At 44.1% G+C, this 26,972-nt stretch overlaps 1 protein-coding gene across 1 annotated transcript; it reads left to right on the forward strand.

Annotated features, from left to right (window-relative positions):
* The first annotated feature begins 1,855 nt into the window (after window positions 1–1,855).
* syt12 (synaptotagmin XII) lies at window positions 1,856–26,826 on the forward strand. The gene is made up of 8 exons (XM_076732875.1): window positions 1,856–2,406; window positions 12,672–12,732; window positions 13,519–13,712; window positions 14,859–15,263; window positions 19,990–20,205; window positions 22,191–22,311; window positions 22,734–22,867; window positions 24,147–26,826. The coding sequence occupies exons 2-8, from the start codon at window positions 12,687–12,689 to the stop codon at window positions 24,318–24,320; spliced, it is 1,290 nt and encodes a 429-aa protein (XP_076588990.1). The 5' UTR covers window positions 1,856–2,406; window positions 12,672–12,686; the 3' UTR covers window positions 24,321–26,826.
* Window positions 26,827–26,972: the final 146 nt, after the last annotated feature.

Raw genomic sequence — 26,972 nt, forward strand, 5'->3', positions numbered from 1 at the left:
CAGCACTGATGAGTGAATTTTGAGGGTTTTATTGCAGCATCTTAGCAAAAGTTAGATGGTGTTTTTCTAGCTGACCATCATGAAGATAAAAACTAAATTGAATTCATTGAGCCCCTTTGATGTTTTTCTCCTGTAAAGCACATTATTGAAATTTCCTGTGTCTTCTTCATCTTTTCGAACAGACTGTTTGATTCCAGCGAAACACTGAATTTTGCAACATATGTGTGAGTCACACAGACTCAGTAAAGTAGGTGTTTGGCACATTTATTCTCTTGGAACATGAAGTACTCCTCTGCAGTACGGTAGCTCCACCACTAGATGGAGACATTCAAAAGGCAAAGAATGCCAGAATGCAGCATTCCCCTGCTGTGAAGCCTCTTATAAACTGACTTTTTATTGACTTTCATTCAGGCCACATTCAGCTCGGAGTGGCTGAAAACATGCTTTATGAACTCTGCAGAGCAGACATGAAAGCCTCATGAGGATTTGCTATAGATGGAACTCATTTAGCTTGAGCCAAAAATGATGAGATGATCCTGTCTAGACTGAGATTATACTCTTATCTAACACAATATGTCTCACTCAGCTGTCTCTTATCTTCGCAATTGAAAATGAGGAAAGATGAAATCCTTTTCCATCCACTCTCTGGGTGCACAGTAAACTGCACTGGGATCAGGTTGCTGTATGGCTGTATTCCTGTGATAATTCCTTCCAAACTGAGTGTGTTTCATGTTGCACTCCAGGCGAATTACAAGCAGAGTTTTGGCTCACAGGTCAGAGGTTTGTTTGAATAGACTGTGCTGCTGTTTCCAAACAAAGCTGAGGTTTAATCTTATTCCTGTTCATCATGTTCCGAATACTTTTCTGTCTTCATCCACCATTCCACGTCACAGCTGAGAACACGGCCACTGAACAAAGACCAGAATCCTCCACAGACACGATTTAAGGTGGAAAAATCAAGACTTTACCAGAGCACAGTATCTGCTGTAGCTGTAACTGCACCTGACCCTCATCTACAGAGGCAGAAGAGCAGATTCACTGCTGCAAAATGCATTTACGGTGAAGGTGTTGTGCATCTCTTCCAGGTGATGAGTATGGGATTTGCTGTTGGCAGAAATCCTCAGAATGGATCCAGAGTGATGCTCCAGTAGCTTTATTACCTGAATCGTGAGTCATTACTTAATCAATAACGAAGCTGAATGAGGTCAAACTGGGGGTCAGGGGTCCCTGCAGGCCCCTGAAGAGGATCCTCAGCAGGCAGCAGTGAAGGAAATATCTGTGAGCTGAGCCAAAGCACTTTTTGTTAACATGTTGGAAAAGATGTGAGCTTTCTCAAATGAGGACGCATTCAGGACAGTTCTCATAGTTGTGTGTGAGAGAGACAAGTTATATGTTAAAATGTCAAAGCGTGTCCGTCTAACACGCCGTACTTTTTCCTGCAGCTCATAATTACACGACAGAAACCTTTTCTGACGTGTGTCTTTGCTCTGTATGGCAGCTGGTGAGGACTTCTTTCATTTGTCTTTAAATTGAGTCCCTGGATGAGAGGACGGATGAAGATGAGCCATCAGAGGTGTCATCTGCACCCTGCCCACCTCCTGTATAGACTGTTATGTAATTTCACACTGAATCATCCCCAACAGCTGAAAACGACGACGAAGGAGAAGGGTGGAGGAGGAGGAAGAGGAAGAGGAGGAGGAGGAGGTTTGTTCTCGGGACAGAATTTGGGGTCAGGAGGGTCTTGCAGCCATCAGGTTGGGGATGAGGAAGATTTGAAAACTTTAGGTGTCCATCAGGTGCACTCACACACCTCCCACCCCAGCTTCCCCCCCGCCCCCCTTGCACCCCGTTGCATAACGCGCGCGCGTGCGTGCGTGCCAGGGCGCGTGTGCGTGTCGGTCCCTTTCCAGTGCCGCTGTGGAGCCCGGGAAGAGGCGGTGGTCGTGTTATTGAGCGGCCCGGCGGTGGAAGTTTCGCTGCAGGGGTGGGACTTTCCTTCTGCAGTCGGTCGGTCGGGGGTGAGCTGCGGCTCACACAGAAATGCCTCTGGCTGCAGCTTTCCAGACTCCAGCGAGCAGCAGCACAAACACACGGACACCTCCGAGTGGAAGATAAACCCTCCTCCTCCTCCTCCTCCTTCTCCTCCTCCTCCTGCTCCTCCTGTTCTTCTCCTCCATCCCTCTCCCGCTGGCCGCGTCTGAGAACCTTCGGATGCGCTGAAACGGGAGGAGTGCGAACGCCGTTTCCCTCCCCTCCTCCACCCCCGGGGAGACACAGAGCGGACCGGCACCGGTGTCATTGGATGGAGAGAGGCGTCTGAAGAAGGGAGAGCGGTGGAGTTGGTCTACCCTCCTCCTCCTCTTCCTCCTCCTCCTTCTTCCCTACTGCACCAAAAGAAAACTCCGGGTAAGAAATGCGTGCTCACTCAGGCCGTAAGCCGCTGCGCTCCCGCACTCCTCCGTGCACAACACGCAACATGCATCATGGCGAGACTTGGGACTTGCATGCGTCTCTCTCTCCCTCCTCTGCTTCTTTGCGGACAGCGAAGAGATTAATTTCAAGCGTGTGAGGCATTAGCTGCGCTTGTGAATGCGCCTCAGCAGACGGGATGGCTGGCTTTCCTGGCACGGCATCCCTCTCTTTTTTCCCTCAGTCGACCCAAATATTGATTCGCATGGCCGGTCGTCCTGAACCAGGAGCGGGTGAATTGATGCTCACGGCAGCCTTCGGAGGCTCCAGGGGTTACAGGAGGGATGACAAACGGCGCCCCGAGCAGCGGGAGCTGTCCGTTCAGCACCGCGGCTCAACTCCGGCTCAAAACTGTGGCCTCAGAAAAACTTGGTGCAGGTTTGAGGAGCAGATTGAGGGATGTGGTGAAGAGTGAGGAAAGCTGTTAGTCAGGTTTTTCCTCCCATAGCAGAGTTTACTGGAGCTGCTGTTGAGGAAAACCACTGGAAGACTGGGTCTCCTCTGAATCTGGGGGTTTAGGGTTGAGAGTGCAGCATGTTCTCCAGAATACTGCTACACTTTGGAATATGTGATCAGAGAATATGATCGAGGATCTGAGCATTCAGCACCATCTCTCCTCACTTCTGACAAAGTTTGAAAAAGAAAGCTGAGTCCTGATTTTAAGGGATTTTATGCCTTTAGTATACAGTTGGCAGTAGAGAGATGGAGCGGGACATGCAACGAAGATCAGTGCCCTTGTTAAGCTGTGGGTGGCTGCAGGTCCTTGTTGGTGCTTTAACTCCGGACACCACCAGGGCACCACTTCATTTTTGCTTTTTCTGATGAAATATTGGATTTTTCCACTTCAGGCCTCTGAAACTATTCAAATGAAACAGCCTGAAAAGATTCTGCTTAAATTGCTCTGACATTTAAGTAGACGTTGCTTTGCTTTGAGGGGTCACGAGCCCAAAACGTTGGTGTGTCACTGAGAAGATGAAGATGCTACATGAGGTTCGAATGTTGCTTTTGACTCATGTTAATCCTTTAAAATGGTGCAGATGACACCTGAAAATAACAATATCTGCTGGTTGACACGGTTCCCGTTCTGTCTTTGAGGCTCTCAGACGTTTTAAATTAATGTGGATGACTGTGACTTTCAGAGTTAGCTGTGTTCCTGCTTCCTGTTACTGAAGTTGACTGATTGTCCCTCTAACACTTTCTTGGCTTTTTAGACGTCCCGTTTCCCCTTGAAGCCTCCCATGCTGATTATTTTTTACTCACTCTTTTGGCCTCCTCTCTGTGTTTCATCTTAAAAAAATTAAGTTGTGATTACCTGGAAAGCTTCTCGCATGAATTAGCAGTTAAAAGTCGTGCAGGAGGAGACTTTCTGACTCTCAGAGCTGTGATTTTAAAGCACAAAAAGAGGAGCATTCACTGGAAAAACACTTTGCTTTAGACGTCTCCAACTCATAGGCTGGGAAGAAAAATTCAGCCTTGTTAACGTGATCTCACACTCTGAGTCTTCGAGTGTGTTCCCCGCAGCTTTCTAATGATGCTGGAGGTCTGTGTGAAGTGGCTTGTCTCGCCTCCTCCTCGCCGGGCTGAAATACGACCTGCTCAGGATTCAATTCTTCCACCGGCACTAGCAATCATCTCAGCCATTCGTTTAACACCAACCCACTTTCTCGCTCTCTGTCATGGGCTTCCCCTGCCTTCACACACACACACACACACACACACACACACACACATACACACACACACACGCACGCACACCACCCCCTCCTCTCTGTGTCCCTGCTCAACTCCCCGGAAGCAAAGTGTTATTACATTAAGAAAACTGAGAGCTCTTCGATGAACACTGGAGACGTGTGGCCCTGCGAGTCTGCTGCTCCACCTAAAGGCTCTCCGCCTTCATCCAAATGGTCTCTCCCAAGATCGGTGGCTTCCACCTTAATGTATCACAGCTAATATTTCCAGAATAGATCATGTAATGGATTGCCTCATTTTAATGCCTGTGGTCAGAGCAGTTTGCTGCCAAATGTAGCTACAGCTCACTTCTCTTGGAGATGCCTCAAAACGCAGCTGGAGGCTCGACTGCAAGATGAATCACATTTATAAGATTTGACTCCTGGAAGTTATCAGGCATTAAGCAGCGCTGGCAACCTATAAAAGGGCTTTATCGACCGTTATCTTTAAGCGAGAGTTCAGCATTTGGGGAAATGTTCGCTTTCTTGATGAGCAGATTGCCGCATTTGTACTGTAAAATATGTAGCTCGGCAAGGTTAGCTTAGCTTAGCATGAAGACCGGAAGCAGGGGGAAATAGCTAGCCTGGCTCTGCGTACAGGTAAAGAAAAGGCTTGTTAACTAAAGGAGCATTGTAGCGGCATCTAGTGGCAACCAACTGAACACCCCTCGCCTCACGCACCCCTTCCGAGCTTTAGGAAGAATCATGACATCAAGCACAGTACAGACTATTAAAACAGCTGAAACCAAAGGAAAAGCCCTCTGCTGCCTCTGCCAGCCCATTTCTCCGGCCTTAATGATGCCACACACAGGCGCCGCCAGATGGAGGGCAGCCACGCTGATGTTAGCAGGCTAGGCTAACTAACGTCCACAAATCTGAGTTCAACTTTAAAGCTGAAAGTGTGCAGGTTTACCGTTGAAAGGAAGATTTAGCTTACAAAGATAAAAACTGTGTTACTGTCCAAATACCTTTGGATCTGCCTGCTGTTACTCAATAGTTAATCAATAAAAGCTGTGGCTCGCTTTCAAATCTCTGCTCTCCCAGCTTTGGAGAATTTAGGCTTCAGCCCACTTTCACATTACTGAGAGTGAACGAACCTTTTCTGAAAACATTAAGTCGGGTCTGACAGACGATTGTGCTGCACTAAGTGCTTTCCCCGTCCCGCGTTAGCCTAATTGTGTGGTTGTTAATCTCGTAGGTGTAACAAGTGAGCGTGGTGATGGGGGGGGGGGCAACGATCGCACGTGATTTAGCTTTTCAGCCGTGACAGAAAGGCCCCAGATGGAGACTTCAAGATTACCAAAGTGATGAAAAATCAGCGGCATGAAAAAGTCCATCCAGGTGTGGAAATAAATGGGACACACTCAGCAACTTCTTTAATTACCCTGAAGACTGTGTTTGTGTTGGGATGCGTCCATGTGTGTGAATTCATGATCAGGCTGTTTCTGGGAAAGAGCGCATGTTCTATCATCATTTATGAGGATAAAAGCAGGAGAGACGCATTATTTAGCGTAATGATTCTGTAGTAACAAGCTTTCCAGCTCCATTTGTCTGCTTTTGTTGTGTTTGTGCAGTGTTATCCTCTCGGTATATTACCCTTTTTCAACTGTATTATCAGCAGGCTTTTTCCGGAGACTCATCACAAACTGCACAGAGAGCTTTTCTCTGTCTCTGGCAGGAAAGAAGAGAAAATATTTAACATTCAGATTTTTTGGAGACACATCAAATTCCAGTTGTGAGCGCTGTTTAAGTAGCTGTCGGCTGAATAATCAAAGCAGACAACAGAGCGCCAACATCTCTCTGCTCGCCGTTACAGCCAAAGACACCTTTCCCATTCATCCCATTGTCAGTTAAACTGACTTGCAAACACCATGTTTTGTTAAGCAGAGTTAAGTCTTTATGTCTGTTTGCTTCATTTATAATCAGCATCAGACTCTGTTGTGTTGCTTGTTGCTCGAAGGCCATCTGTGCATTGAATTTGACAGTCAGATCGACTAAGGTGAAAACATGACCTCCTCAGCTCCAGTAAACAGTCAGTGCACCACTATTGTTATTGTTTGTGCAGACGTGCTTGGTCCCCAGAGGACGAACCCCCTGACTTTTCCTCTGGGCCGCCATAACATTTTTTTTTTTTTCAGTGAAATGTCTGAGCAACTATTGGCTAGATTGCCGTTAAATTTGATATATGCCTTAATGTCCTCACCTCAGGAGTAAGTGTAATGATTTGATGGTGACTTTTATATTAGGTCCATCCTCTGCTCAGCATTTCAATTTGGCCAATACCGACTACACTTTGGTTTATGGCCAAATAACTGCAAAAGCAGCAGCCTCAGCTGTGCTTTCTACTTAATGTGAATTAGCTAATGTTAGCATGCTAGTAAATATACCTGTTAAACATCAGCCTGTTAGCACTGTCATTGTGAGCATGTTAGCGCGCTGGTGTTAGCATTTACCTTAAAGCGCTTTTTTTTTGGGGGTCCAGTACTTTTTCTATTTCAGCAGCCTTTAGAAGTGAAGAATCCCTGATGAAGAAAATCAGAGTTCAGGGTTTGTTGAATTAACCCTGAGTGATTGAGCTGATTGGTTTCAGCGTCCAGGTTCTTCCTGCCTCAACTGGCGCCACTGCTGATATTTCAAAGCCGGCGCCAGTCGGTGTGATGCCACTTTCACTGAACTGTGGACCGAACGAGCTGTCTAAACCACAGAGTCAGTGTTCCTGGCATGGAAAAGCCAGATATGTGAGGAAGCAGGACAGAGAGAGAGAGAGAGAGAGAAAACGCTGCCTGTACAGATTGTTCTCCAGTGTTATATCTGCCTGTTCCACTGAGCGCGGCAGCGAGGCAGTTAATTTGATTATGAGCCATTCGGTGAGATTAAAAGCAAAGTTGATCGATCAGTTGTTGGGAGAGCAGGCGAGAAAGAGTCAGAGGAGAGCTCACTGTCCTGTGATCCCTTCTCTTCCTCCTCTTCGTCTTCTTCTTCTCTTCCCAGCTGCTGTTTCTTATTTCTTTTTCAGCACAGACACTCATCTCTTCTTTATTTTCCTCCATCACGTGCTTTAAATCTGATTCTCTCCTTATCAAACCTCTCCTCTCTGTTCTTTTTTCTCCGCTTTATCCCTGTGTGTGTGTGAGTGTGAGTGTGTGTGTGTGTGCGCGTGTGCGTGCATGGACATAAATCAGTGTGTCCGCTCTTATTGATCAGACCTGTTTTAACATGCTGCTCCAACAGAGGGGATTTCTTGTTTTCTTTCTTGCCTGCTGTTCACAGCACAAACAGCAGCAGCTGTGACATATTTGCATCCAGTATGTAGAATCCGCTGCCCTCTGAGCGGGTGGCTCTGCTGCTGTGTCTGAGGCTGCCTCGGACTGTCTGTTTCCTCTCCAGTCACGTTGGTTTTTATTGGCAACCCCGCAGCAGACCACAGAGAAACCAAAGAAACAAAGACGCCCTTTATGCTCAGATACATGGGTCCAGAAAACACACTCACTCTTAAAACTATTACTCTTGGACAAAAGGGTTTTTTTTTATTAAAACCATCAGCTCAGATGCAGTAAAAGCGATAACTGCATTAACATTCAAAGTACCAACGTGACATAACTTTCTTCAGTGTGACTGAAGGCTTTTGTTGTACTGAAGTTAACGTGGTGCTAAAAATCATCAAATCCAACACTCCAGCTCTGGTAAACTTTAAAAAATGATGCACCTGCATCAAGCTGCAGCTGCCAGAAGGTACAAACAAATATAGAGAGCATGTATGAGAGTAGTCTGACTCACCAGATGGGTGTAAGCCTGACACAGGCGGCCGACAGCAACCCAAATCTGGTCGCTAACGGTACGAACATAAACAAGCTAGTAGCTGCTACCTTTTCCTTTGTGGAGATTTAGCCATTTTAATCCCAGCGCTTGCCTTCCCACGTGCAAATGCATCGAAACAAGCCCCTGACACCGTTCTGTAAGGACGCCGTCGCTGCATCCCAAGACAATTAGGACTGAAATACAAACAGGCCACAGCATTTCTGTCCTGTAAGAGAATACTGATGCAGCCAGACCTTTTCTAGCTCTGTGCAAGACTAATATGAGAGAGAGGATTTTTATCTGCGTATAAAAGGCTGAAATCACCCCTTTAAAACAAGAATTAGACTTGTGATTAATGATCAGAACTGCATAAACTGTGTGATTATTAATAGGTGGAGGGCACACTCTTTTAATAAATCTCCGATTTCGCCAAGGTCTTTGTAACAGATTCATTAAATAAGGCTAAATGTACAGTGCTGTGAAAAGATTTTGCACAACCTCTAAGCTTACAGGCTTATTGGCTAACAAGGTTGAAAACACAAGGTAAAGCAAGCTGTTCCAAAGCAAGCCTCCTACTGCCAACTCAATGCGTGAGTTGTTTTATCTCATTTATCAGCCGCCTGAAGCAATTATACAGTCTCCTCTACAAAGATCGGAAAGATGATACCAGCATTGTGATCTGTTTGACTGGCTGAGATACTGCATGTGTGAAAAACAAATACTGACGGAGTAGATTTGATATATCCAGGTGGATATCATCTAATATTTCTGCGGGTGTTTTGGGGAGGCGAGTATCTAACATAGAAGTATCTGAACACACACACACACACACACACACACACACACACACACACACACACACACACACTATCTGGAGGTAAAATATTGTTTGGAATAAAAAAGTTTTCAAAGTTTTCTCATCAACTAAATCCAACTAGTCTGTGATATTAACTCGACTTTGCAGCCCATAATGCAGAAGAGCAATATTTGTCTTACTGAGGCATTTCAGTGCTGATAAACATGTGTGATTGTTAACTCTGACTTTTCCTTTGTGCTGATTTTCTTCCTTTGGCAGCCTCATTACTGTTCTGGAAAATTGAATTTCCTAAATTTCACAAGCCGCGTTCCACTGCATTATTCGCATGCCACTTAACGCTCATCACAGCCTGTTGTGCAAGCCGACATTGTGACAAGATATTCATTTCATGCATATCTTGGTAATTAAAACGTCCTCGACACAACTGCTCTGTGTGCGCTGGAGGAAGAAGACAGCCCTTTTAGGCTTCGTGAGCAGCGCTATCAGACACACAGAATCCCTGCAGCGCCGGTGAGATGAATCAAAAGAAGCGAGAGCGTCGAGATCACGTGGGCATGAAGATGACACGTCTGTGGAAAAGCTTTTATGCAAATTGTCACCTTTCCTTTCACAGCCATGTGTTAATGAGCTGTCAGCTGAGGGAAAGGAGGAGAAAATGGATGTCATATAAATCACTGACATATCTGATGACTCTGGATTTTGTTAAAATAAGACATCATGGTGTTAATTTGAAAAAAGTCAGACTGTAGAATATGAAGCTTCAAGCCGCCTCATACGTCCTCCTCATCTCACCATCTGAGAAAGTTCTGCTCACGTTCTTTGAGGCAGAAGATGACGAGAAAACGGGAAGGAGAGGGGATAAGAAGCAGCAAAGGTCACAAGCTTGAGTATGTTCTCCTCAGTTGGAGGCAGCATGCACAGGAGGAAAATGGAGGTGGAAATGCACAGGTGTCATTTGCATTATTTTCCATTCCAAGCCCACCTCCAGACAGGAAGTCGGATCAAGCAGTCAGATTGCTGAGATTTGGGTGTTGGCGCCTCTACGACCTCTGGTTACCCATAACTCAACCTTCTCTGAGTAGATCTGTTTTCCAAACTTTAAGCTGGCAGATGACTTGTCGCAGAAAAAAGGCAAAAAAAGGCCCTTTTTGACCAAAACTTGTTGAACTTATTTAGAACAATTGCAATAGTTGTTGTGTTTGTGTTGTGTTGCCGAAAGTCATCTCCATTTCCTGCAATTTCCTTCCTTTGATTCTGCCTTTGAATTCTGCCTTCGTGCTCTCACCTTGCACTCAAAACGTGACCTTTCCAGATTTGGTTTTCTGAGGTTGTTGTAGTAGTGATTCCCAACCAGGGAGTCTGGAAACCAGGGGGTACTTGTACGCCAGAGGGTATTTCTGCAGTTGCCAGGGGTGCAGGGAAAGATTGTGGAGAACCAAGTTTTTCAGTTCCATTTAGTCAAAAATATATATGTATTCACAAACACTCAGGTGCCAGTTTATTAGGTACACTAAGCTAACTCTAGTTAGTTTCAGCTAAGTATACCTAAAAAACTGGCAACTGAGGGTGGGAGAAAAATAAACCTAGAAATAGGATCACACAGAGGTGTGAGCGTGATCTTAAATAAATCTGTTATAACAATAGCCAACAAACGATGGGCTGACTGCACTGCGACTGGGAGTCCACCAAGACTGGACCAAAAATAAGTAGAAAAAAGAAAAAGAGAGACGAAGCCGAAACACTGACAATTCAGGAACAAAATACCCTAAAAATGTCAGCTTTTCTTTAATCATTAGTGTTGAACAATCAGCTGAAATCAATGCATTTGGACGATAACAGCTGGTGTCGATAAAGTGACGCTTGAGCTCATCTGACAGGGCTGTGGGGGAATCACAGACAACATATTGGGAAGCGTAATATTAGAGGATAATTGTGCCTTTTTAATCAAATGACTTCTGATCTCTCAAATCCGCCGGCACTGAACTGAAATGAGCCGTCTTCACGAAGCTGCAGTGAGTGTGTGCCTCACATGTAGTTCTATTTCAGGCAAGTTCATTGTTAGCATCCAGCTGCTTTAAGCCCGCCGAGGCACCAGAGCGCCCACGCTGCCTCATTGTTATTTCCTAAATCTGTCTGAAACCGTCTTTCTCTCCTCATCCTTGATCATCCCTCCTCTTCCTCCTTCCCCTTCTCCTAAGCTTCCTCTGGACCTCCTCTACATCCATATGCGACCTCAAAGTGAGCTGAGCTGATCTGAGCGATGCTGTGCCGAGCTGGTGGGGTGTCGGGGGGTGGGGGGGGGCTCGGTGCTTCCCTCTCTGCCAGAGATTCCCCATGCTTTGCTAATGGCACATCAGCAGCTGTCAGTGGGCCCTGCACTGCGTCAGCCGCTTTAATTGGCCTGCATGGCTCTGGTCTGCAAAGCGCTCAGCAGAATTGAGTCAACACCATCACCACCACCCCCCCAACCCCCCTTCAGCCTTTCTCTATATCATTAGTGTAATGCTCCTGTTTCCCCTGAGCCACTGAGATATGGGGAGATTCCAACAAGCGGGGGAGGACGGGAGGTTGGGGGGAGGAATGAGTCACACACCAGCGCCCATCTTTTTTCTTTTTTCTTTTTTTTTTTTGCAGCTTGTGGAGGAAGAGAGGGTCATAAGAAAATGTTATTCTCTTTTGTCTCTAGAAAAACAGCCCCTGCTGCTATTTTTAACAAAGAGCCATGAAAACTGAATTGATTTCTTATTGTAAACTAAACAAACCTTTGTCATAACACCAAATGCTCCGGAGGAAACTTCTTCCAAGGCGGTGGCGTCCTCCAATGCACAATAGACAACACACAAAGTTAATCAGTCATTTCAGGTCACACATAGAGTAAGAATATGGTTATGTAACACATTGACATTCCAGTTATTATTTGAGATTTTAGAGATTAGAGATCTTTTATTATTAGTGTGGATTAAGCCCTTCACTCAGTCTTTCCCGGTGCAGTAATGGCTGTTGTCTCTGAAGTAACATGATGTCACCATTGCAACCACAGAGCCTCGATGTGTCTGACATGACGGCTTACATCCGTCGCTAACCGACAGCCAAAGTGGCTTCTTTGAAGGGGATTCTTACACATCGAAGCCTGTTTACAGGTCTTGAGGAGAACCGCTGAATATGAGAAACAAAGGTTGTTTAAAGGCTTTTGTGGCTCCAGAGGGAGCTGCATGAAATCTGCCTCAAGTGATGTCACTCGAGTAAGAATTGGTTGGGGCTGACCAGATGTCTGTAGCCCGCTCCTCATGCTTGCTTGAGGCTAGTGGCTAGGCTACTGTAGCATAGCACACCAGAGTCTCTCTTTCAAACCCTGGTCAAAATCTTTCCATAGCGTGACCCTAATAGATTTAAACCTAACCCAGAGAATAAAACTGGACCAAGAGCCCTGAAGTCCCTCGTTATGCATGCGTGTTATTGTGCTCGTACTCCATCTTGTGCATGTATCTGAAGCAGCAGTGGATGTCAGGAGTCATTAGGCTCCCACGGTGCATGTTCTAGCCCAAAGCAAGTTAATTCATCCATGTTTACTCTAATTCATGTTGAAGGACTGAGGGCTTATAGAGACGTTGAGATTTTTAAGTTTTTGAAATGTTGTGTATGAAGTATGCAGCATGAAAAAGGTTATTAAAGTCTTCTCTGCAGAACATCTTGAAGCAAAATGCCATTTTGAATGAATTCTGTCATTTTTCTTCCTGTTGTTGCTCTAAGACAAAGTCTGGCAACAGCTCTGAGTGTCAAACTTTGCTCTGTCATGGTTCAGACATAAAAAGCCACTTGACCAGATTATTGTTTGGATGTTTTTTTTTTTTTTTTTCCAGGCTGGCTGCAGCACCATGTCCTCGGCTCAAAGTGGGGATATATCAGGCTACCATCTGAGCGGTGAGTGGACAACGCTGGTCACAAACCGCTCCACTTCTCCCCTTTACAGATCCTCTCTGCTTCTGTATCCTTGTGCTGATTCATGCTTGACAGCTGTGAATTTATCCACACTGGTGTAAATGCATGTGAGCATATGTATCAGACTTTTCGTTCTGCTCATGCATTTCTGCTCTCAGGTCTGTCTGACAGCTGTTGTCACCTTTACACACAAGCTTTACAACACCTCCGACCTCGTGTCCTGCTGAAGGCCGTCGATGTTACAGAACATTTGAACTTGCCCTGTAATTGGCTCATCTCTTGTGTTAAAAGGTGGCGATAAAAGCTGTCAAAGTCCTCCCACAGACCCAGTTCATCTCGGGAAAGCCAGCTTGGCGCGGGCTCACAATCCCACCCTGAGACGTTTAATTCGCATTTTGTTCCAAACTATTTGAATTACATAAAAGTTTACTGTAAAGCCGTTTCAGTGTTGGGCGCTGGACGACGAGGCCTGAAACAGCGGCTGACAGCTCAGTGAGTGTGAACTTGTTGAGACTTCGGCTGGTCTTGAAATGAAAAAGCCTTCTAAACTCTCTGTCCTGGGTTTTTCCCAAACTGTGCACTTCCACCAGTGATCAAACTTCCCCATCAAATATAAAATACAGGCCCGGCTTCGGGATGAAGTGACTGAGGGCGCTTTAAAAATAGATATAAAAATAAGACTCCGTGAGGCCCCTGGTGGCACCACAAGCTTTAAGCTGCCGCTGATGTCATGGCAGCGTTAAGCACTTGTTTGTGTGTCTGTTTCAGTGGTGCGTAACCCGCCCGGCTGGGAGGTGGGGATCTACCTGGTGGGCTTCTTTGTCCTGCTCGGTGTGGCCGGGCTCAACATCTGGAAGTTGTGGAAATCTGGAACCTTCCCTGCACCGTCCCCCTTCCCCAACTTTGACTATCGATACCTGCAGGAAAAGTATGGAACCTCCTTCTCAGAAGTCAGACAAAAGGTACATTTACACTGCACAGACATGTTAAGTATCAGTGATGTGCACAGAATGTGTGTTTCTAAAGCTTTTCCATGAGGCGCAGAGGTGAGAGATCTTATGTAGTCGAAGTTCAAAATCAGCCGTCGATCTTTCCTTGGAGGACGTGATGCGCGATCATTGAGAATCTGCAGGTTTTCTTTGCATCTAAAGACTGCAGCGGCTGGTTTCAGGGAAAAGTTCCCTGAAGGTTTATCATTGATTCATCACTCAGCTCTCAGTTTGACCTTCAGAGTCTCGGGGCCTCGGTGGCAAATGATTTACCTTCTCTACCTGAGATAGTTGTGGTTTATTACATTCTGGGTCTTCTTTTTAGTAACTGGAACTGTACTATAATATACAAGTATGAAGAAACGTTCTGAGGATTGTTTTTTGCTCAGATGTTAGCAGTTTCTTTGGCGAATTTTATTAATAATGACAAGAATAATGGTCGGAAATGGGAAAAAGTTTCCTCCAGAGGTGGTAAAGACCAAAAACAGGAATTAAAGAGTGTGAAAACCGACCAGAAACACAACTCTAATGCTAATGTCGCTGTTTGCTAACTAGTTCACCTTATCACCTTAAATTTGACATGACAGTTTTGCATTAATAATTTGTTTCTGCTGCCCCAAAGTGGCCATAAAAGGTTATTGAGTTGTGCATGTTTACTGCCGTAATAACAGAGGTTTATATGAACTTGCTTTGGTGAGCTCACGGTGCAGGACGGACAGGACAACATTCAACACAGCGTGCTAATGAAACATACATATCAGACCACATCACAGAAAAAAAATGGATATTGTAAATTGAGGTTGTTGTAAATGCTCTAAGGGAAGACTGAAGCCATTTCCGCTCGATCCCTCATTTCCTGCCTTTTGGAAAACATTTGTATTTTGAGATTTGCTTCTCACTGATATCAGATTAAACTCACTTAAGATTTTACGGTTTTGTCATGAAATACTTGTCTATTATTATTAAAGTGTAAAACAATCAAAAAACCCTTGGAGACTACTGATTAGCAAACTGTCCTGACACAGGACTGATAACCATGTTCCTCCTGTAGTTATAAACAGTAACAGGCTGATTTTTCCATCTCGGTGCTTCTAAAATGTTCTTTATCCCTTCCTGAAGCGAGTGGCTGCCAACAACCACCGTCGGGCCTCCATCACCTCCAGCCGCAAACCCAGCCTGGCCCTCGGTGACACCCCAGACGGTTTCAGGGACCTGGGCCACCTGGAGCTGATGAGCAGGGAGCTGGACCCGACCGGCATGGCCCAGCTCAACCGATCCATCTCCACCGACTCGCTCAGCTCCATCTCCTCCATCGCCAACAACTTCGGCCACGACTTCACGGTCGGCCAGCTGGAGGTGACGCTGGAGTTTGAGCCGTCCAGGCACCCGAGCCAGGGGACGGGAATGCTCCACATCATGCTGCACCAGGGCAAAGACCTGCTGGAGAGGGAAGAGGGAGACTTCCCCGGCTGCTTCATCAGAGTCTCCCTGGGGCCAGAGGAGCTCAACGTGGGAGTCACAAGGGTGAGGGAGCTGTGTTCTTGTCTTTTTGTGCTTGTATGAGTATCTCAAAACTTCTGATAGAAAGGAAAGAAACAGTGAAGTAACAAGATGTGGTTCACCCCAACATGTGGCTGACAGCTTGAGCCTGGAAGCAGCAAAATTTTAACTCTCCATCACATCTCATGGTCCAATCATGAGATTTCTTTTTCTTTCAGTCAGGACTTGTTTAAAGTTTAGATTGGACATGTTTGGGATGCACCTGGTGGACACCGCGGTGTCTCTCTGAAGGATAAGTGATAAGTGAGTTAAAGTTAGAGGGTTCTGCAGAGTTTAAGGAATTAATCATTTAACCTGTGGAGTTTTTCAGCACTAGTCACGCTATTGAGTGGGTTCCCAATTTACTTGTGTGGTGGTGCCAATGGTGTCACGCTATTCCACTAATCTACAGGTGGTGGTGGTAACAGAAATGCAGCAATGCACCAGGAAACAGGCAGTGAAAAAGGAGACTGCCCACAAGTTAGCATTATAAAGTGTTCAAATCATCAGCAAATGTTTCAAGAGGAAGGACGATTCAGCAGTTTTTGTCAGACCTGATGGATACCCAAAATGCATGGAGACCATCCTAAGAGCCAAGCTATCAAGGCTAAAACGACCATTACAAGACCAAATGGATTGTTTCGTCCCACCAAACTCAAAGGCTTTTGATTGAAAGTTGAGAAAAACAGCATCAAAGTGGGTGTGCGTGTGCAAACATGGCTGTACTCGCAAGGCAAAATTTTTAGTGTGTCAAGCATGTGATCATTAAAGATGAAGCAGTTCCTCGTCAGCTGCCATTATCGCACAAAACGGGGATGGGAGACTTTCAGAGGGTACTCTCAGAGAATCAGGACTGAGGGGGAAAACGAGAGGAAGAGCTTCTCAGATGGGTAATTAGCACTTCAGACGTGACGACTGAACTCGGGCAAAGGACTGCTGATAAAAGTGGCTCCTGACGTTGTGGGAGAGCCCGAAGCGTCTGAAGCCGCCTCGCTCAGGGAGCAGCTTTGGCTCGTTTGAACCGCGCTGGAGATTTTAACTCTGGCTGAATTTTAGACGCAGACAGTGATTTGTCCCACGGGGTGAGAGGCTTGATCCTGCAGCTTGACAAGCCAATCCTTCCCCGTCTGACGGAGGAGCCCATTTCATTTACTTGAGTGGCGAGCCCCCCGGGAGCTGGATGGAGTCTGGGAGGTTGATTTCACATTGTTTACCTTCATTAAGAGAAGATGTGATTGACTTTTAGCTCACTCACTGAAAATAACCTGTGTTTACCTGCAATTTAGGTTATAATGATGATGACATGTGGCTTTATGCTTTTTTTACAATGAGATTTTTTGCGTTCCTTACGATGAGAAGTGATTTTTAACATGACGATGCTGTAAGTCATAATAATATTGTGACTTACTTAGATTGGATAAAGGGTGTGATGGTATGACTGTACTGTCAAACAGTACAAACACTGTAGTAGTTTCCATACTATCCTGTTAATATCTCAGAAAATATGTCTTTAGATCTATATTGTGATATAATATTTGGTATATTATGATATATGAAATGTATGGAAGCATATTTTACCAGAAAAAGATAAACAAGATTTTTAAAAAAGGTCAAAATACAAATGCAGAAACCAGCTCACTTCTTCTAACTTCTAACATCTTCTAACTCGATTTTGCTATAAAAATGCTATAATAAGTAAAATAAGATCTCATAATTGTGATATTCTGTCATAATCGTAAAAAAAAATGTTAAAAACTTTATTGTGTCTCATAATTTTCCGTACTTTTATCTTTATTATGCATATCTTTATTTTCAGGATGAGTCTCGATGGTAACTTTTTCCTGGATTTGTCCACTGAAACCATTTCATAAAGACCTTGAATCTCATGTGGAGCGATCGCTCTGATGGGAAAAGAACAGCCACATTCCTCCATCTGCTACACCTGCCACTCGCCTTCTGCTCTTAGCGAGACATTGCCAGAAAATTCCCTAATTCCTGCCTGGCTGTGAGTCACGGGCATCGCGCCTCCTGTGACTGTGGTCTTATGCACTCTGTGCAGGCTGGTGGGGATGACGCGCAGACCCCAGCAGGCCTCCCCTCGCTCGAGCGTGTTGTTCAGTTGTTTTAATGCGCTCAGGCTGGGTGGGATAATGATGGAAGCAGCCACTGATGCAGCCGCTTCAGCTCTCTCTTTAATGTCGAGGAGCGGTGAGGAGCAAAGGAAATGCTGACATCAGCTCCGCTCGCCCTGATGGTCAAGACAGCTTCTCCCTCTGTTTTCCTGGGCTTTCTCTCGCTCGTTGTCGTCTCCTGCGTTTCTTTGTCGTCGCTGTTTTGGTTTCGCCTGTCTGTCTCTCCCTCCTTCATCCCCCTTTTCCCCTCATCTCTTTGCTGTCACTGCTTCTTGCTTTTGTTTTCCTGTAATAATGTGTGTGCCACTCTTCCCCCTTTCTCCGTCTACTGTAGCTCTCGCTCTCACACACATATCCAAACACATTCCTCCTCCCTCTGGGCTTTCATTGCCTCAGTTTCACCACACACATGGCCATTGTTACCCCCCCATGCAATCAGCCTAACAGTGCAGACAGACAGCCTCTCACTGTGGATGGAGTGCAGGTCTGTGTGCTGGGCTGGCAGAGAGATGCTGCCTGCTTTGCACGCTTTATCTGCATGGAGGTATTTACACAGCAGCAGCAGCAGCAGCAGCATTTGGCCTTTTCTGCATTCTGTAGGAGTTGGATGTATGATTATGCTGCCTGATATGAGTCACAGTCCAAGGTCGGCCTCGCAGGCTGATTTGTGGACCCTGTGCTCTGAATTCAAAATTCTCTCATTGTACAGAGTTATTTATTTATCTAAACCAACATCCTGCTGACCTTGCACAACAGATGCTTTTGTTTTTTCCTCTTTCACCGTATTTGTATGAAAGCTGCCGTGTTTATTTCACAGATAATGGTCCTCATTGTATTTCACGCCTCAAGAACAAACACTGGTGTGAAATGGGCTATTATTAAAGCCACTCTCTTCTGCACTCTTCTGCACGCTAACTAGTTGCCTGGTAACTTCTGCCTGCTTTGTAAAGCCTCATTTCAGCACACGCTTTGGCGTCTGATGGCCTGAAAAATCAGCACTTGCCACAAGGCAAATGGCCGGCCGCTTCGTCCGTGGCAGCCGAGTCTCTCACTGTGATCTAAAGTAATCACGGCGTGCTCGGCTCAAATTGTCTTTTACATTGGAAACGCCGTTTTGGCTGCCAAGAAAAGAAAAGTGAATGGGTAGACCTCCGAATCCACTCGGACGTGAAGCGGTTTTACCACAAACACAAAAAATATTGTTTTCGTGCCGTTTCATTTCCTGTTTTTTTTTTTTTTTTTTTCTAAGATGATCTGGTAGCAGCAGAGTGCTTGGAAATATGACATGGTGGTGAAAGTGTCTGCTGTGACCTTGTGCTCTTAATGCACTGCATGCTTTCAGCAGCGCAGACGCCACATGTTTATCAGGTAACTTGGAAAAGCAGAAATGTTGCTCTCTCTCTCTCTGTAATGCCAGACATTCCTTTGATAAACCTTCATTTTTTTGCTCATTTGGTTTGTTGTTGCTGCTGGTCTTGACCTCAGGGCAGTTTTAGCGCTTCAGTGACACTTTAAAAAAGAAAGGGTTGGTCAAATTCACAAACAGTTTTTTCTCATTTACTCAGATAACTTTGGTTTCATTTGCCCAGATTGTGGGATATTAGATTACATTCATTAAATTGAAATTAGATTAGATTCAACTGTATTGTCTTTGCACAAAGTATGCAATAGAACCAGAGAGTGCAAACAGCAGCAAAACACATGCTGATATGTACATAAATATAAATAAGCCAATATGGAGTGTGCTTGGTATGAATGGATAATGGTACTTCTTATAACTGTTGTATTGTACTTGATATTATGCATTCTGTGTACTCTATGTATATTATTCAGTTTATATTATGTATGTTATCTAACTTTGTACAGTTTGAACAGTTCAAAGATTTCTGGCTCCACGCTAATACAATGGAATACAATCGTTTGTGGTGCTGATAACGCTGGAAAACTGCATTAAAAAAAATTGTTTCTTTACAGAAAAAGTATCACCATTACTATCGAATCCATAGTCACACACTGTTAGGAGTTTCAGGGGTACTATATCTTCAGTAGAGAGTATTTCCAAACAAAATGTTCACCTCCGCTGTGTTTAGCTGGGGGCAGAAATCTCTCACAGACTGATGTCTTAACTCCTTGGCAAACAAGGCCTCCACTGTCCCCGTACCATTAGAGATAAGGGCTAAGTTATATTACTTTGTTGAGAGTTTTCAGAAAATAAATGAGTTTAGAGTATAGAGAAAACAGTGACTGCACGAGGATCCATTCTGCCTGTGTGGAGCAGAAGCTTTCCACAGCTGGGTTGGTTATCATCTAATCAATCGAGTGTGTGTTTCAGGAAAAGGACGAAGAGACTTACAGATGTTGCAGCCATCACCTTCATCTTTTCTCACAACATTGGATTCTTGCCTTTGTTTGATTTATCTTGCCTATTGTGCCGCTGTTTTGTTACCTCTGTGTTTAATTTGGACAGTCATAAGGAGCAGTCAGTGTCCTTTAGCTCAGATGATCAGCCCGTCCTTCCGCTGATGCCTCTCAAACTGACAAGACGTTCCCACATTTCAGCTATCTTCTGCCTCTCGCAGGTCCAGACGAATGCTTTCACCGTGATTTTTGATGAGCGCTACTCCATCCCCATGGACCTGTCCACGCTGGAGGAGTACAGCCTGCGTTTCGCCGCTTTTGGTATCGATGCCGATGAGAGAAACATCAGTGCCGGGGTAGCAGACCTCAAGCTGTCAGACCTGGACCTGACCATCAGACCATTCAACGCCTGGCTTTACCTTCAAGATGTCAATAAGGTGAGTTACAATACAGTCATGTGTCACAGGGCACAGTTTGATACAATACAATCCAATACAGACAAATAATGACTTAATTAATTCTAAAAGTTTAGGACTTTTAGGCACATTTCCAGCATGAGATGCACCGCCTGCTACAGTAAGCTTTCTAAACGCTGTGTCCGTGTTAATGTGGAAGAAAGCATGGTGGTGAGAACCCCTGCTGGATGTTCACCAGAACTGCATGTCATACCCAACGAATAACAATCAAATTTGATTGGATTACTTACAGATTTAGTTAGTAATGCAGTCAGTTCTAATAAAAACAAATAATGAAATGCTTAAAAGCTGCATGTCTGCAGAATATATGTTTCCAATTGGCTGGAAGGTGTAAAAGTTGCATGTCACAGAGTTCCAGTCAGCCGTGGTAACAACACTGATGCTCTGTGCTACGAGACTCTCGCAGGTAAAAATAATCCAACCATGAGTTAAATGTATTTAAAAAGATTATTTAAAACTCAGCAGGAGATGCATGAATTCTCTCCACCTCGACTGTGGTGGAAGAAGCAGCACTCAGATCCTTTACTGAAGTAAAAGTACCAATACCACAATCTAAAAATCCTCAGTAACAAGTAAAACTTGTACTGCATTCTATGTTACTTTGTTAAAAGTACAAAACTACCATCAGCAGAATATACTTTACCAAAAGTACTCCTGCAGAAAAAAGGACATAACATATCAGTATAATGAGATTCTTTATACTGATGCGTTAATGTGTATAAGCATGACTGTTTTAGCCTCTTCAGTTGAGCTAGTTTTTATACTTTTTTCTAACTTCTTCTTCTTGGGATTTGGGATTCAAATAGTTATTTAAATGAAACTATGCGAGAAGTTTAAAGGGGAAATGCATCTTTGGTGGAAAAACTCACAGACATCTGGAACAACAGGACAAGAGGTTGCTTCTTTGTCAGGGTTCACAAGCCGAAAAGGCTGGAAGCTGCAATATATTCATCAGATCACATGTGTTTATATGTAAATGTAGTGGAAATATGGAATAAAGTAGCAGAAAATGGAAATATTTTCCTTACATGATACATTCCTCTGCTGCAACTTGCCTATTATTTTCATATATTAGGACACCTGATTGTGCAAGCTACACTTGCTTTGGGCACTGGATGTATCTTTGATAGTAGAAGTACGTGTAACATTGTTATATTTTCTGTTCCAATTCACTGTGTTTAATCAATCATAATATATTGAAATAAGACACTGACCATGGTAAAAGCTCCAAGGCAGTAAAGGACACTACTGATCATTGAATCAGACCATTAAGACTTCGCCCTCATCAGCTCATACACAAAATGACTCGGATTCACATCATCTCGTATATCAGCAACAGCATCCATGGGTGTGCAGCTCGCAGTGTGCCCATGGAATAATTACAGGCTTTTACAATGTTCAACTACAATCAATTAATGCATTTAGCAATTTTTGAAAGGCTTTCATAACATGATTATGCACTATAAGAATAAAAAATAATTTAAAAAAATGAAATTAGCCAGTTCTAATTGTGTTTCGATTTTATGTCGTTAGATGATGAATGATGATGATGAATGAAGAACAGTTATTAAAATGGAGTCGCACAGTTTTAAAAAGCAGTTTGGATGTAATCAGTTTAACATGCCATTACATTCAATGATGTTCCTGCCGATCATATTCCATCTCACCATTCATTGGTTTCCTGCTTTAACATTTACAGTTTCCATTCTGTGATTGCTTCTATTCAAAGGCATCTCTCTCCCATGTAAAGACGTGTAAGCAGTGAACCACCTGAACATTTCATTAAATCCAATCTGCAGTACCAGTAGGAGCTCAGGGGAGCTGTGTGGGTGGATGTTTGCTTTAGTATGAAGGAAATCATGAGTGTGGAAAGTGCTTCCTCTCAAAGCATCACCCAGGCTGGCTGTTATATTCAATGCCTGCCATGCTCTGGTGTCACTCCACAGGCTGTGGACGCAGTTGGGGAGATCCTGTTGTCTCTCAGTTATTTGCCGACAGCAGAGCGCCTCACGGTGGTTGTGGCCAAGTGCAAGAACCTGGTGTGGACCAACGGCAAGAACACGGCAGGTCAGAGGCGTTCGTTTCTTTGCTGTAGTGTGTGGGCGTCTGTTTCTTTTATGCCCGACAGGTCCAAATTTTTCAAAATCACTCATATCCCGCAACAGAACACAATACTGATGCACTGATAACAGACTCTTAATGTCAACTCTCATTTATCCTCATCGAGAAAGGCAGATGGGACTTAAGTGACCACTTCATCACATTAATTATCAAGATACGTGCCGCACTAACATTGTCCTTATAAAGGTCATTATCCACAGAGCTAATGGAGCATACAGGACTGTGCTTCTAATTGATTAGTCTTTAATGAGGAGTTTATTTTATGCTGTACAGATGTGTGCAATGGTGTGTATGTATATACGTGTGCAGTTTGGCCTTTAGAAGCCTAAAATGCAGCTGCAATCTTATTCAGTCATTCTCGTTATCAGATCCGTTTGTCAAAGTGTATCTGCTGCAAGATGGCAGGAAGATCAGCAAGAAGAAGACTTCGACCAAAAGGGACGACACGAACCCCATCTTCAACGAAGCCATGATCTTCTCTGTGCCGTCCATCGTCCTGCAGGTGACGCTTGAGACTGTGGCCAAAACTTGTCCTGAATGAGGAAATGATAAAGATAAAACTTTACCAAACCGCACGGGGAATTTAGGTCAAGGGAAAAAAATAAGATAAAATGTGATAACGAAAACAGAATATCTATAACAAACCAGCACTGCTGAGAGGAACTAGAAAACAGTACTATAGAAGCAACAAAAAGAACGTGTTGAGTAAATGTATGCACATGCAGCTGACATTTAAAAGATATTACGGGGGCGGTACTTTCTGTAATGATTACTTACAACATGTTTTAAGTGATCAACCTTTTCTCCCTCATGCTTCTCACGTTTTATTATTGTGCAAAATGTAGATGTGTTCTTTGTACTTCTGTGTTAGCTACTCTCTCAGAAAAAAGAAGAGAGATAATGTATCTCAAGCGACGTCGTGGTTCAGTCATGTTTAATAAGTAAATGATTATACAATGTGATGCAAAGTTAGCATGGATGCAGAAGGAGCAACAAGAATAAGAGTGTGCACCCACATCAGTGGCTCTGCGAGGCTGTAAAGTGGTGCTTTGAGCTAATGTCAGCATGCTAGCATGCTGATGTTAAGCATGTCTAATGTTTACTATATTCACCACCTTTGTTTACCGTGTTAGCATGCTAACGTTTGCTAATTAGCACTAAATATAAAGGAAAGCTGAGGCTAATTATTTTTGCAGGCGTTTACTTGGTATTTAGGTCTTTATTTGTCATAAACTAAAGACCCAGACAAATAAAATTCATGAACTGATGATGGCACTAGAGGAAAAGTCAAAGGATCACCAAAGTAGGCCTAATAACAATTCATCCTTAGGGGGGCATGAGTGTCTGCAGAAAATTTCAGGTCAACCCATCCAGTAGTGGTTGAAATATTTCAATCTTCAGGACCGAAGTGGTGGAACAGCTGACAGATCATCATTTCTGTCCCTGGAGCCACATAGAAACATGACTGACACCATCATTAAAATCTTCCTGCAGTATAAAATGTGCCTTTCAAATGCATGCATGGATCAGTCTATAAAGTGTTTTAAAGCCCAAAGATGTAATTACTCCTGGACTTCTGGCTTTTTTCAAAATAAGAGAGCAGTGATAAAATTAAAAGTCAGTAAAAGGTGATGAAGTTAAAACGCCCAAAACAATAAAAGAAGTAGCAAATGCTGTCCTTACAAACGCTCACTTCACTGATTGGGATGAACCATGCTGTAAAAAAGACGCTGAGTCATGCTGACACAGCAGGTTGTGTAACCATGTTGTGCTGTTTGCAGGAGCTCTCCCTGAGGGTGACAGTGGCAGAGACCACAGACGACGGCCGGGGCGAGAACCTGGGTCACGTGATCATCGGGCCCGAGGCCAGCGGGATGGGGATCACCCACTGGAACCAGATGCTGGCCACCCTGAGGAAGCCGGTGTCCATGTGGCACCCTCTGCGCAGGATCTAGTCCTCTTTGCCCTCGTACATACACACCTGACCTGTTTCAAGAAAAACACTCGCTTCTTCGCGTTCCTTTCTCCTCTCCACTTATTTGGTGCCAATTTGTCAGACTGTTTCAGTAAGATAAGAGTTTTTGGCCCACAGATGGATGGTGCGGTGTGTGTCGCTCTGCTGGTGAATAACATATTGGCGTAAATACCTTATCTTCATGTAAGGGGGAGGAATCTGACAAGCCAGTGTTTATCCCTGAACAGGGTGTTTCATTGATCCCCGGATCAATTATACATTTAAGTCCTGTCTTTAGTATGTGGCTTCATTCTGGCTCGGGTGCATTATGCGTGAGGGTGGCAGTCAGGAAGGAGCAGCGCATATTATGGTGGCCCTGAGAGGTCAGCTTGCTGCACCTTAAGAAAATGCATGCAATCAAGAAAGCAAAGTAAGAAAACACGTGTTGCAAAGTGTCCAAATGCAGAAAAAACATCTAAATTTTAAGTGTGTCTGTTGCATTTCTTCATCTGGATATGTTTTCTCACTTTGCAGCATTTTGTCTAAATTGCTTTCTTGTGTTTTATCTATTTGTGTGTGTTTTCTTAAGCTGCAGTGTGTTGAGCTCTCAGGGCCACCGTAGCGTAGCCAAAATTACCCAAATTACACACTGAAAGTAACTGATGAGTTCTTAAAAAGTCTCGCCTTGGCTGAGTCCCGACAAGGAGACATGAAGGAGACATGAACGTGGACACGTTTTCCCTCCTAAAAAGTCTTGATCAGAAGCTTCAGTTTGCACTTTGAGGTGAGTTTGGATCAAAAGGAGCCCGACCTCAGCAGGCGTGACCCCCTCTCTGCATGGTGCCTACTCTGGCTGTAGCCTGTTTTTTTTTTTTTTTGTTGTTTTTTTTAGCTGTCTGGAGAATGACTGACTGGACGGAGGGGTGAAATCACTTCTCTTTCAGGAAAACACTCGTTTGTCTTCTCAGACCAGTCATCGATTGCGCCTACTTGATTGATTTCGTAGCGGTTTTAGAGTCAAGTTAGCTCAGTTGGATTTGCTTGTGTAATTTGTTGACAGTGAGATTGACAAATAATAATAGAGGTTTTGGTATGTTCAGTATTTATTGTGCTTTTGGAAAAAAAAAATCCAGGTACTCTTATCCAGGTGAAATAATTGTAATTTGTAGCAGTTGTTACAGGGTGGCCAAATCAGATGTAATTAGCATAAAAATATCATATTACATTGTTCTATTTTTACCATGAGTAATGCAATACAAGTTGCATAAGCATATTTACCAGTGTGAATAGTATACGACAACATTCTTCTCATTTCTCTTAATTATGGGTGCAAATCATGTTTTTCGTAGTGTTACACTTGAATAAACATCAGACTCCAAGTTTATTTATACAACACTATATATATAACACCAATGGGGTGGCTGTGGCTCCGGTGGTAGAGTGGGTCGTCTACTGATCACAGGGTTGATCTCCATCTCCTCCTGTCCACATGTCGAAGTGTCCTTGGGCAAGACACTGAACCCCGGGTTGCCCTCCAGCCGCTGGGGATGCACAAGCCAGTGCATTCCTGACTGCTTGATCCCAAACCCGGATAAATGTGGACGATTGCGTCAGAAGGGGCGTCAGAGCTCCACGCCAGCTTGGGCGGGACCCAGTTTGACAGGAAGATGCCAACAGATGATCCACTGTGGCGACGCCCAAAGGGAGCAGAGGAAAGAAGAAAAAGAAGATATTTCACACCAATATCGTTGCTGATCGATGAATTATTATCAAAACACCTCTGGGAATTTAACTTGTGATGTAAAGCATACTAACCCCTTAAATGGGTTTACACTTCCTTTTAGTTAAAGGAAACACCTTGATATTCTGAATGAATCTGTAGTTGTTTCTCACCAGGCACTTGTCACGCTCCTTTGAGCTTTTGTCATTAAGATACCTGCAAACTTCTCGTCAGCGCTGAGGTGAAACCAACAGGAGCCACGCGGCAGCTTGAAGCCTGAACGGTCATAGTGCTGCGGAGGTTTTCGGTTAAGGTGAAGATGATGTGACACGGGTCTCGTAAAAGTCAGAATGTCAAGGTGGCTTTTTATCTGTCTGAGATATTCTCTACAACATTGTGCAATAGTGCTGTTTTGTTGTAACTTTTGAATGTGAATTATCACGTGAAATACCTGCTAACAGCATCATCAGCCTTATGCATTGTGACTTTCGTTGTTTTCAAGCAGAACATACTCGAGTTTTCCGTTCAAGTTCTGACTGCATTCCTCACCTCACTTTGAAAATCAGTCCAAAAATAACACACCTGTGGTCATATAGTACACAATATTTCCTACTGTGCCAAATAACGAAGCAATATTTTCATTTACAATCAGCATTTGCATTCGATTCAACAGAGCTGTAGCCTACATTTGACCATGCATGAAGTTATTTAGCACTTGATGTGAATGTGCCTCAGAATACAGTGTATTGTGTGAATGCTGTTTGAAATAAAAGCAATTCAACAGTAACAGTCTGACCACTTGTTTATCTTGTTGGAATGATCTTGAATTACTGGTCTCAGGCATATGACCTGAGAAAAAGGGACCATTACAGTGAGATTCAGCGTACCTCTGCTTTCTTACCTCATCCTGTGTCAAAATCTAGTTTTAAGACT

Source organism: Chaetodon auriga, chromosome 6, assembly GCF_051107435.1.
Source record: "Chaetodon auriga isolate fChaAug3 chromosome 6, fChaAug3.hap1, whole genome shotgun sequence".
NCBI classification, from domain to species: domain Eukaryota; kingdom Metazoa; phylum Chordata; class Actinopteri; order Chaetodontiformes; family Chaetodontidae; genus Chaetodon; species Chaetodon auriga.